This window comes from Colobus angolensis, unplaced genomic scaffold, assembly GCF_000951035.1.
Source record: "Colobus angolensis palliatus isolate OR3802 unplaced genomic scaffold, Cang.pa_1.0 Scaffold37, whole genome shotgun sequence".
In the NCBI taxonomy this organism is placed as follows: Eukaryota; Metazoa; Chordata; class Mammalia; order Primates; family Cercopithecidae; genus Colobus; species Colobus angolensis.
In genome coordinates this window covers 8,963,905-8,977,468 of record NW_012117043.1, presented here as the reverse complement: position 1 = coordinate 8,977,468, position 13,564 = coordinate 8,963,905, and the positions used below count along the sequence as shown (strand labels likewise).

Genomic DNA, 13,564 nt, shown 5'->3' with positions numbered 1-13,564 from the left:
AAAATCACAGGAGCCAGCAGTCTCTTGGCTCCTGTGGCATATTCATTAGATTGCTATATTACATTCATTTTCATATACCTTCATTTCACCTCTTAGACAAGAATAAGCTGAAATATACCAGAAACGATATTGCCTCTTATAAACATTGCAGTATTGCCATGAATCTTTACCACTCAATTTAATGTTCAAGCAATTCCTCTGTTCAGGTTTGTATTTAATAGCTCTTAAATTACTCTTAGTATTTCTGATTTGACCAATAAAATGTGGATTTATTTAAGATATAACTAACAAAATTGGACATTGTAGGGTATATGCTTCACTTAATTTCAAATCCAAAAGTGTTTTATTTGTATGCATAATATTAATCTTAATAACTATTATTTTATATTTTGGTTACATTAGTCATATCTGTCTTTTCATGGATAAAAATCTTCCAAGAATAAGCTAAAATTAAATATAGGAAATTAAGAGGTGAGCCAGTCTCATCATATGCCCTCTTTAGTATAGTCGAAGACCTTTAATTCTAATTTGTAATAATAATGCTCTTCAATTTGGTATCTCTTTGGCAATGATAGCTTAACCAAAGTCCAGTTAATATTTACACATTTGTGTTCTTAACTGGCTTCTGTTTGAGCTTACATTTTGAGATTTTGCAAAATTAAGGTAATAAAAAGTATATTTACATCACAATTTACTGTAAATAACTATTTACTTTTAAGTGCCCCATGTAAAGCTGGAAAAATGACTAGAAGCAACATTTTCAGATTGTAGCAATTGATATTTGGGGAATATAAGCTTTGAAACAAGGGACTAATAAGTCATACTTGTTGATACTTTCATAACAGGTTGTTAATTTGGTGGTTTTTTAAATATAGGAAAAATTATTGGAATCAGATAAACAAAGGAAACAATTGACAGAAGAGCTCCAGAATGTGAAGCAAGTAAGTATATGTATTATGTATATGTGTGTTCATGTGTGTGTGTGTGTGTGTGTGTGAACATATGAGGTATAATTATAAAGCCGTGGTTCTTTATAATATCCCAGAGCTTCCTGATACGTATTATATAATACAAAATAGCATAGATCTTAAAAGCAATCACTTTTGGAGGCTTTACCCATGCTAAAGTCTTGCTACTATTGCTCAAAACAATGTTAAAATTTCTTTGAAATTGCTTTGAAAGAAAGATATCCATAGACCAAAATAACCAATCTCCTTACTTTTCCATTATTTTTTCTTTTCTTTCATTTCCCCTTTTTTCTTTCTCTTTTTTCTTTTGTTACTCATTCTTCATTTTACTAAAGAACAAAAAAGCCATCAAGGCAGAGCATTTTTTACATTTATTTGTTAATAATAAAAAGTAAATATTTATTTTCACTTTGCATTATTCTTCAAAGAATTTGAGGTAGCTTACTATAAAACAAATATATGACATTATCATAAAATGAAAACCCAAATGACAAATAAAATATAAGTAAGAGAACTTTGTTAGAGATCAACAGTGATCACCTGATTTTGAATCTCCTTCACACAGTCCCCCTAGAAAACATAAAATCAACAAAGAAAGCAAATAGAACCATGCAGGACCCATATTTTGAATATGACTATGTGACATAAAACACCACAGCCTTTAAAGTATGTATAAATAAAGTAAGAAAAAGAATAATTCCAACAAAACTCCTGCAGCTTGCCTGTACTGAAACCTGGATTACAGAGAACAGAGGAGGCAAGGCTTGAAAAATTTTGAAATAAAGAATAGAGAGAAACCATGAATGAGATGAAGAACAAACAAAATCAACCCCAGAAAGAGAAAATGTAACAATAAGTGCCAAAATACTGGACATAGGTCAGGACTTGGTAGTTCTTAGCACTAGCTACAAAAAAGAGACTTCAAGGTATGAATGCAATCAGAAATGACAGCCTTGAAGAATCACTGTTTCTGAGGAAGAACCAGATAAATAGAGAATGGATAGAATTCCTTGGAGACTAGGCAATGATGGAAAAGAAGGAAATAAGAAGGGAAAATTAAGGATCTTATAGATATGAAAGCAGAACACAACTTACTAATCCACCCACCCTACCCTATGACCATCAAAACAAGATCCATTAAAGAAACGGCACAGAAGAGAGTGCTCTTGAACTAAGAACTTTTTCTGTGAAATAAAAAAGAATAGAACAAAAATTCTATCTCCATCATTATAAAATAACTGAAAAAATCAGATTGATATCAATGAAAGTTTTCCTCCTGATGAAAACTTTCCAAAACAATTTAACCACAAAGCTTAAGAAAACTGTAATGTCACACTCCATACTCAAGGGAATATCCTCAAATAAGCATTTCAGGCTAAGAAAAACACATCTCAAATCAGAAACTTAAAAAATAATAATAATAGATATTGATCCCCCCCTGCAAAAAAAATCAGGAAAAACTGAAATGAGAGTTGATAAAACTTAGGAAAGAAGGAAGAGACAAAATCCTATCAGAAATGAAAACTAAATCACAAGTTGCCCTAGGAAGAATATAATCAAGTGAAAAGGCAATGAAAAAACAAGAAAAGCAACTAGGAAAGTGAAAGTATAATCAAGAAGTAAAAGAGTTTCTTAAAGAAATCAATCAAAATAACTGAACAGCACTAATACCTAGAACTATAATCCAAGAAAACTTTCTAAAGTTAAAACAAGACCTGAATCTAATATAGGTACTGGGGAAATCTGACCTGGAAAGATTACTCTACAATATATTCTAGTAAAATTATTAGACTTTAGAGGAAAATAAATGCACAGTGCCTCCAAGTAAAAAGATTAAGTAACTTACAAAGGCAATAGAATTAGACCAGCATCAGGTTTCTCAAAACAACATGCAAAGTAAGGCAATAGCGGAACAACATTTTCAAGACATTAAAGGAAAGAAAGTATACAAAAATGTTATATACAGCCAACCTGACTTTTAAAATATCAAGGACATAGCAAACAGTTTGGGATATACAAGCACTAAGGGAATACTACACACATGTGGTATTCCTGAAGACCTTCAGATAGGATGAGTTTTATCCAACTAAAAAATGCCTGAAATAATGTTGAAAAATGTTTCCAAATGCTTCATGTATTTTATTGTACAGGTGAGACTAAAATGAGTCACTGCACAGATGAAAAAAATAACACGTCAACATTAAATGTGTTAACAAAAGTCAAAAGATGTAAATTTTTTGATGGGAGGATAAGAAAGAAAAAAGAGGAATACAGAATACCTCATTTTGTTATATAAGCAAAGGGTAGCAGTCAACAAATATTTAAAACTAATATCACATAAAAATTAGGTAAAAATAGAGGAGACAGTAAGCACTTAAAAAATAATAATGGAAAGATAACCTATAGAATGAAAATACAAACCTTCATAAACACCAGAAAGAATTTTTTAAGTAAAAAGGACACACAAAGAAATGCAGTAAATATACACAAGAATTTCTACATAAGACAATTTGATAGAACTGCAACAAAACGGCTGGGCACGGTAGCTCACGCCTGTAATCCCAGCACCTAGCGAGGCCAAGGCGGGTGGGTCACAAGGTCAGGAGATCGAGACCATCCTGGCTAACACAGTGAAACCCCGTCTCTACTAAAAAAACACGAAAAATTAGCTGGGCATGGTGGCGGGCGCCTGTAGTCCCAGTTACTTGGGAGGCTGAGGCAGGAGAATGGCGTGAACCTGGGAGGCGGAGCTTACAGTGAGCCTAGATCACACCACTGCACTCCAGCCTGGGCGACAGAGCAAGACTCCATCTCAAAAACAGAACTGCAACAAAACATAATGATTATCTTAACATGAATAAGATCAACTCACCATTTTTTAAAAAAATTTTTTTAAAATATAGTTTGCCAAAACTGACCAGAGTAAAGATAGAAAGCCTAAAAGGCCATTTTCTGTAAACGAGACAAAGTAAGTTATCAAGAAACTACTAGATAAAAGGACCCGGCAAGATGGCTTCACAGAGAAATTTAACCAAACCTTTGACAGTCTTAAAGCTATATAAATTGCTTCAGAGTGTAAAAAATGAAAGAAAATTTCCAAATTCTTTTCATGAAGCAAGTATAGCATCAGTGTATAAACTTAATAAAAATAGCACAAAAAAGAAGATACAGTTAGACTAGAAAAACAATTAGAGGCATATGACTTGGAAAAGAAAAAATGCAACTGTCTGTTTTTGCAGTTGATGTAGTAGTAATCTGGAATACCCTAGAGAGTGATAAAAGTAACTCAGTAAGTTGATAAGCTAGCAAGATATAAAATTAATATGCAAAACTAAATTACATCCATATACACAAATAATAACCAATTAGAAGTTTTAATAGTTGAAGAGAAACCAAAACTATATAGAAAAATAGGCAAAAGACCTGAACAGATAATTCATCAAAAAAGCTGCAAAAATGTCCCTTAAACAAATGAAAAGATACTCAATCTCTTTCTCTCATAATAAAAGAAATGCGAGTTAAATCTATACTATCATCGAACTCCTAGCTTCTAAAATCATTAAGTCAAACCATCTAAGAAATTATGGAATAAGACTCTGACAGAGGACATCCCCCAATAAAAAATAACTCCAGAACCTAAACATTTAATAATAAGCAACTACCAAAGGAATTGGAGACTGAACATCATCAGACAAGTTGCTACTCCTGGAAGAGAAGCAGAATATTAACATGTACCTAGAAGTAAGAAGTAAAAATTACATGAAATGGTATTCTTTTTGTTTGTTTTTGTTTTAGATAGAGTCTTGCTCTGTCACCCAGGCTGTAGTGCAGGGGCATGATCTCAGCTCACTGCAACCTCCACCTCCTGGGTTCAAGCGATTCTTCTGCCTCAGCCTCCCGGGCAGCTGGGATTACAGGTGCGCACCACCATGCCCAGCTAATTTTTGTATTTTTAGTAGAGGCGTGGTTTTGCCATGTGGGCCAGGCTGGTTTTGAACTCCTGACCTCAGGTGATCTGCCTGCCTCGGCCTCTCGAAGTGTTGGATTACAGGTGTGAGCCACTGCACTGGGCCTAAAATGATATTCTTAGAGAGGTGTCACTCCTTTATGTATGTTTTATGAACAAGGAAAATTAAAAATATACCTGCTTATTTTTGTAAAAGAAATCAAAGGAGGGATAAACTACACAGCAATGAAATTAATTAACTACAACATGGGTAGACATGCATGTTAAGATACAAGAAAGAGTGACACCTCTCTAAAAATACATTATCATGTAATATTTACTTTTGTGTACATGTTAATATTCTCATTCAAAAAATATATTAAAAATTAAGATGGAAAGGGGAAAATAAACCTAAAACTGCAAGTGTACTAAAGAAAATGAATCTAATTGTATTTCAAATGAATGCCATAATTATGGTAAGGAAAAAAAATATATAGATAGAACCAATTCAAGTAAGTAGTGAATACAGTATTTGTGTTCAGTGTTTTGTCTGGATGGAATTGAGTTGGGAAGGAATTTCATACAAGTCTTAAACCTTTTTTTTTTTTTGGTATGTTTTTTGTTTTGTTTTGTTCTTTTAGTGGTGGAGCAAAGCAGTTCTGAAACAATTTTAGATGCTTTATAGGTCTTAGCAAATGTGTTGATTGTTGTTGAGAAGCAGAATCTCAATGAAAAAGAAAAGACAAAATAGAATGAATAAAGTCAAGAAAGGACCCTGAGTTGGGTGTGGTGGTATGCATCTGTAGTTCCAGCCAGTTGGGAGGCTGAAGTGGGAGGATGGCTTGAAGCCACAGTATGCTATTATGGTGCCTGTGACTAGCCACTGTATTCCAGCTAAGGTAACATAGTGACACCTTGTCTCTTAAAAGGAAAAAGAAAGAAGGAAAGAACCCTGTGAGATGGGCTTGAATTGGATGTATCATTGTGAATACATCATTTCTTATATATGTATGTGCATATGAATGTGTGTGTACACATCTGTATTATATATATGCGTGTGTATATATACAAATGTTCCTCAACACAATGGGGCTGTGCCCTGATACATCCAATCCAAGTTGAAAATATCATAAGTAGAAAATGTCTTTAATACCCCAGTAAGCCTATTATAAAGTCAAAAACACATTAAGTCAAACCATCATAAGTCAGGGACCATCTGTATATGTATATTTTCCCTAGCTCTGTCAACTTAAAGGACTAAGAAACAGACACCCTACTAACAGTGAGCACATTACTATATCTAAGTGACCAGATACCACTCCCCACTAAAAGAAACTCAGGCTACTCAGAGAGATGACTAATTTTAGAAACGAGGAAGGGTAAGTAAAATATAAGCCTGGAATATCTTAATATGTCAGAAAATAAGGACATGTTCAAAATGACAGGGGCATATCACAAGGAACTAGCTTGAAGGGGCTTCCACTGGCCAAATATGGAAGAACTTGAGTACCAAAATAATTTAGTACCGTAACGTATTGCAGACTATAGAAGAAATCGTAATTCATGGTATCATTAGTTAATTGATTAATAGGGAGAAAGGAGTACTTTTGCTCATAGTAGGATGTTGAATACTGACTGGTAATTGCAGAGAAGCTTCTAGTTTTGGAAATTAACATTTTACATCTATTTTAGTAAAGACTTGATAGGCACAAATCATTCAATGCTAAATTTAGTGGAAAATTTTGATGAAGAGCAGAATATTTACATGGTTTTAAAGTATCTCTCCACAAACTGCTTATTAATTGCAAGGGGATAAAATAGCAATTATATAGTGGAGGAATCGGAAAACACCTTGACTGGTGCTAAATGTTGATATCCCAATGAAGAACATATGGGCATTGTGTGACTCCAAATGTGATGCCCAAAATGACTACAACATCACCTGTGTAGTTTTCTGGCTGAGAATGTGTAACCTGAATCTAACCATGAAGAGATGTCAGGCAAGCTCAAAATGAGAGAAAGTTTTGTTTAAAAAAAAAAAAAAAAAGACATGTATGACGTGTGTGTGTGTATGGGTTGTATTCTTTAGAAATGTCAATGATATTTTCTTAAAAAAAACAAAGGTAATAGAAGTTTACAGATTAAAAGATGCTAAAGAGACGTGAAAACTAAATACAGCATCTGACTCCAGACTGGATCCTGTACCGGAATGGGAAAAATGCTATAAAGGACATTATTGGGTCAGTTGACAAAATTGGAATACAGATGGTAGATTAAAGCATTGAATTGATGTTAAACTTCCTAAATTTGTTAACTGTACTGTGGTTATATAAAAGAATATCCTTATTCTTAGGAAATATGTGGTTATATAAGAGAATATCCTTATTCATAGGAAATATTGGAGTTTTTAGGGATAAAGGACCGTGATGTATATAACTTACCCTCAGATGGTTAAAAAAGTGCATGTATATTTATATATACTTGTGTGTATTATTTATACACATATATATAATTGCATTATGTTTAACTATTACATATATGAATACATATATGAGAGAGATTGAGAACATGTAAAATCTCAGCAGCAACCACTTACTATCAGTGGCTTACAAGAATATATTGTTTCTCACTCAGGAACATGTTGGCAAAAGGATGAACCTGGGGAATTAGATAAATCTGGGTAAAGGATATGAGGATATTCTTTATACTATTCTTGCAGCTCAACTGAATATTTGAAATTATTTCCAAAGTCAAGTTTTTTTAAAAGTCCTCTATTTCGGGGCCAATTTGCAGACCCTCATTTTATTAAATATTTTTATACTTTAATTGATATGACTTTTTAGTGCTTTTCATTCTGTATCTTTTATACCTCCATGAGTTTGTATGGCCAGATCTTTTTACATTTTAGTGTTTGCATCCTGAAAATGGACATTTACAAATCTTTCTTGTTAGTTTTTGTATGTAGAATAAATTAGGGGAGTTTTCTCCTAACTTTAAATTTTTCTTTTCTCCTAAAGGCTTGGAATATATAATCTTTAGAATATCAACCATGATTGGTTAAATAATAATTATATTAAAGGCTGATGTAAGGCATGAATCTGAAGAAAAACAGCAGTTTTTTTTTTCTTTTTCTAGCAGTACCTACTTTTTCCACATGAGGCCCTCCTGTATTTATTTCTGTGAAAGGATTAGTTTCTGTTATTAAGAAAGGTCATGTCTGCAGGAATAAGTAATCTAGGGCTAATTTGTATTAGAATTTAATAAGACAAAAAATGAATATATGAAAAAATATATAAACAAAAGAGAGAATCTTATATGGTTCACAGTGAATTGGCCAGGCACGGTGGCTCGCGCCTGTGATCCCAGCACTTTGGAAGGCCAAGGGAGGTGAATCACTTGAGGTCAGGAGTTCAAAACCAGCCTGGCCAACATGGCGAAACCCCATCTCTACTAAAAATACAAAAAAATTAGCCGGACATGGTAGCGCATGCCTGTCATCACAGCTACTCGGGAGGCTGAGGCACAAGAATTGCTCTCACCTGGGAGGTGGAGGTTGCAGTGAGCTGAGACTACACCACTGCACTCCAGCCTGGGTAATGGAGTGATATTCAATCTCAAAAACAAAACAAAAGCAAAATAACAGTGAATTGGCCTAAGGATAAGTACAATAGATAATGGGGTTTGGAGTTATACCATCTTAGTTTATACCCTGACCCTGCCTCTTGCTAGCTTTTGACCTTTGTCAAACTACTTCACCTTTATGGGTCTCAGCTTCCTCATCTGTAAAATGGGTTTGATAATAGGATCCTTCACAATAACATTAGAAGTATTAAGATAATACACATAGATGCTAATGTGTATAGCACATACCACTCAACAAATATTATTATAAATAATAGAAGCAGAAATATTAAGAGCTGGAAATGATTTGTATTAACTGTTTAATAAAGAGGAGGAAAATGTAATTTTAACCGAGGGCATAAGGGGACTTTTCATAGAGAAGGTGGCACGTCAGCTGACCCAGACACAGAAAGGGAGACCATTTCAGACTGAGAAAACAGCATGAAAATCATGGCAAAAAAGGGGAAATTTGCTTGTGTTTGGGGTCAAAATAGACCTTTTCTATGCTAACTTTATTTGTTAACTTATTTCTGTCGTCATGTCTGAAAAAGTGTTAGTAATATCTACCTTATAATTTTTTCATAGGACTTGAGAATTTAAGAGCCTAAACCTGTCAGGAATCTAATTTTGAATACTAGTTTTGACATGTATTCTTTTATCAACATCATTATCAAAGGCCTAGGAACATAAGGGAAACATGGAAAGATGAATCTGTTAGGAAATGACATTTGGGTGGGTGTGTTGGGGCCTATACATATAAACAGTTGAATAGCAGCCTAAGATCTTAGAGAACTGCCATTTAAAATATTTAACAAAGAGAGAAAAGTGAACAACTGTCCCACGCATAATCTGACCCCACTCTTTCTTTCATACTCCATAACCAATTTGTGGGTCAACTGTTTTTTTGTTTGTTTGTTTGTTTGTTTTTGAGACGGAATTTCGCTCTGTCGCCCAGGCTGGAGTGCAGTGGCAATTTCCGCTCACTGCAAGCTCCGCTTCCGGGGTTCACGCCATTCTCCTGCCTCAGCCTCCCAAGTAGCTGGGACTACAGGCGCCCGCCACCACGCCCGGCTAATTCTTTGTATTTTTAGTAGAGACGGGGTTTCACCGTGTTAGCCGGGATGGTCTCAATCTCCTGACTTCGTGATCTGCCCGCCTCGGCCTCCCAAAGTGCTGGGATTACAGGCGTGAGCCACCACGCCCGGCCAGTTGGGTCTACTTTTTAGAAATCACAGAATTTTGCCACTTTTCACCACTTCCATCAGTGGTCTAAGCCGCCATCAAGTCCCGCCCGTATTACTATAACAGCTTCCTACCAGATCACCCTACTTTTACACTGCCTCACTCCCATACTGTCTAATCTGAGCAAAGCAGCCAGAAATAATTGTTTTAAAACTGAGCGTAGACTTCTCCAGGACTTTCCGTCTCAGTCAAAGTAAGCCGGAAGTGCTGCAAGTAGAAACCTCCAAGTAATTGTTAAAGCCTGTGAGGGCCTACATGACCTGCTGTCCTTTCCCCATCCTAACACTCCTTTTAAAGTACCTCAGCTCTTTCCACACTTCTCCCCTCCACCCCTCTACTCATTCTCCAGCTCATCTGGTCTTTTTGCACCATCATTCCTCTAACCCTTACTGTGTGTGGAGGAGTTTCTTTTAGTATAACTGATTACTATCTTACATCTTAAATAATTTACTTACGTTTTGCTCTATATTTGTGTCCCCCATCTGAAGGGTAAGCTTCATGAAGACAGCTATCTTGGATTTGTTCTCTGATTTATCTTACAATAATAGCTGTTATTAGGTACTCAAACATTTGGTGAATGGATGAAGGGATAAATGAAGGATATACTTTAAGGTTAAACTGACAGCAAGTTGGGAAGTAACCAAAGATCAGATAAAAGGCTGTCGTAATAGTCTAGAACAGCAATGTCCCTTAGAAATATAATGAAAACCATGATATATTGCTATATTTTCTAACAGCCACATTTTTTAAAAAAGTAAAAAGAAAGAGGTAACATTAATTTTAATGTTTTATTTAGTTGGATTTATCTAAAATATTACTTTAGCATGCAATAATATTTTTAAAATTCATTATGAGATATTTTTACCTTTTTTTACACTGTATCTTTGAAATCTAGTGTTTTTTAAATTTAGAGCATATCTTAATTTTTACAGTGAATTTTCAATGGAAATATTGGATCTGTGTTTAGATTTAATAAAATTTACGGTTGAAAAAGTGAATTCACATACTCAAATTGTTCCAAACTTATTTTAAAAGCTTCTGATAACTGAACTGAACACCAAAAATCTTTTTCTCTTAATATTTATATCCACACTAACAAAACTATTTTATTTTTTAAGAAGAATTTGTTTTTAAGCAAGATCTTTTCAAAGCTACATCTGTTAAGTACCTTCACTAATTCTTGTCAGCTCAGTATTATTAGCATAAAATTCAAGCCCAGGAGATGGAGGCTGCAGTGGGCCATGATCATGCCGCTGCACTCCAGCCTGGGCAACAGAGGAAGAACCTGTCTCAAAAACAAACAAAAAAACTGGCCAAGCCCAGTGGCTCATGCCTGTAATCTCAAAACTTCAGGAGGCCAAGGCAGGCGGATTGCTTGAGCCCAGGAGTTCATTCCAGCTTGGGCAACATGGAGAACCCCCAACTCTACAAAAAATATTAGCATCAAATTCAAGGAGTGTTACATATAATGAAAGCAACTCTAAATTTAGCAGTATGAAGAAAGCACACTTTAAACTTTTTTCACTTTTCATAGCCAATTTATGTAACACTATCAATAATTGAGATCTACATATTACCTTATAGTAGAAAAATAGGTAAAATCATTATTTTTTATTTATATTATGAAAAGGTTCAATTTCACTATAAATTCTTATACTTATCTAGCTTCATAAACTTTCCTTTTCCTTGTAGTTTGTAGTTTAACTCATTTACATGCACTGTGATATTAATGAGAAAATGTAAATCACACTAATCACACTGCCATTTTCTTTTGTCTGGTTACTGAATATTAGATGCACATTCCTTTTGTTTAAGAAAACCTTTAATTGGAGTTAAAAGTACAGAAAATCTTTGTAAATCTTTTTCATATCTTAGCCAAAAAGTATTGGCAAATAACATAGCATCAGAAAATGTATTGTCTTCCTTTTTTCTTTTAACAGTTTTATCAACTACTGATGACTCATAGAATTTACGTACATATACTAAACAGTGTTAGGAACTGTATCTGTGATGCTTGTCATAAAAGCAGCTTGAGAAAACTGAACACAAATATCTTCAATATGTATCATACAGTGGAATAAAACAATAAAGCAGCCTCTTCTTTGAAAATCAATAAATTCAAATTTTGTTGTTGTTTTTAATTTTACTTTGAGTTCTGGGGTACATGTGCAGAACATGCAGGTTTATTACATAGGTATACATGTCCCATGGTGGTTTGCTACACCTATCAACCCAACATCTAGGTTTTAAGCCTCGCATGCTTTAGGTATTATCCTTATGCCCTCCCTCCCCTTGCTCCACCTCCCGACAGGCCCCATTGTGTGATGTTCCCCTCCCTGTATACATGTGTTCTCATTGTTCAACTCTCACTAAAGAGTAAGAACATGCAGTATTTGGTTTTCTGTTCATGTGTTAGTTTGCTGAGAATGATGGTTTCCAGCTTCATCCATGTATCTGCAAAGGACATGAACTCTTTTCTTTTTTATGGCTGCATAGAATTCCATGGTGTAAATGTGCCACATTTTCTTTATCCATTCTATCATTGATGGGCATTTGGGTTGGTTCCAAGTCTTTGCCATTGTGAACAGTGCCACAATAAACATACGTGTACATGTGTTTTTATAGTAGAATGATTTATAATCCTTTGGTTATATACCCAGTAAGAGGATTGCTGGGTCAAATGGTATTTCTGGTTCTAGATCCTTGAGGAATCACCACACTGTCTTCCACAATGGTTGAACTAATTTACATTCCCACCAACAGTGTAAAAGCATTCCTGTTTCTCCACATCCTCTCCAGCATCCGTTGTTTCCTGATTTTTTAATGATCGCCATTCTAACTGGCGTGAGATGGTATCTCATTGTGATTTTGATTTGCATTTCTCTGATGACCAATGATGATGAGGCTTTTTTCATGTTTGTTGGCCACATAAATGCCTTTTTTTGAGAAGTGTCTGTTCATATCCTTCACCCACTTGTTGATGGGATTCATAAATCTAAATTTTTGATGCAATATAGCTGGAGCCCCATTTATCATCATGAAAATTTGTTTTTTATTATCTACCTGAAACTCTTTTTTGACAGAAGTAAAAGAGTTAAAGATATCTACACTGCAAGTTTGATTTTTTTAGGCTGCAAATCAACAACATTTTATAAGTTTGGATGCCCTTTGAGGCAGTACATGCCTGAAGTATGAATTTGGTAGTGTCTCTTGCAGGATATGGCCCACGGAAAGCTATTTTAATCAATTGATCATTGATATTCTTAGGAAGTTCTTATCTTCAATGGGCATTTGTTTTATTACTTAATTGAATGTCCTCCATTTTTTATAAAATATGTTTCCCAGTAGTTTTGTCATAACTGAAATTACTATCTCAATCTAAAAATGGTTTTCTTTTTTGTGCAAAAATTCTAGCCATTTTATAGTTACAAATGTTGGACATTTACTTCTGGTGACTAACTTTATTGATTTTTTTTTTACTGCTAACAGGAAACTTCTTATCAAATTCACCATTAATCTGCAAAAATGACTATTAATATTGCTCACTTTTTATATATTTCAAAATTTTCTTATACAGTAGACACACTTTTTGCAAATTGCAATTGCATTGTTCCAGTAATATTACTAGCTAATTTATCTCCATTTTATTCTACATCAGTAGTATGTCTTCACTTTAAATTTAAATTTAATTTTGTCCATACTTATTTTATGGACAAATTTTTACTAAATAGAAAAAATAATTATAGCCTAATAAAAATAAGTATTTTAATTTAATTACTAATATGAT

The 13,564-nt window shown here is 34.2% G+C and overlaps 1 protein-coding gene across 2 annotated transcripts in view; it reads left to right on the top strand.

Moving 5' to 3' along the window:
• Positions 1 to 13,564, top strand: part of STXBP4 (syntaxin binding protein 4) — a 212,961-nt gene that overhangs the window by 91,790 nt on the left and 107,607 nt on the right. Inside the window, exon 12 of one of the 2 annotated variants that reach the window (XM_011953761.1) lies at positions 876 to 941. The exons of the other annotated variant lie outside the window; for it this stretch is intronic. Within the exon in view, the coding sequence (XP_011809151.1) occupies positions 876 to 941 (66 nt within the window). The remainder of the gene's footprint in view (positions 1 to 875; positions 942 to 13,564) is intronic. 2 annotated transcript variants of the gene reach the window in all.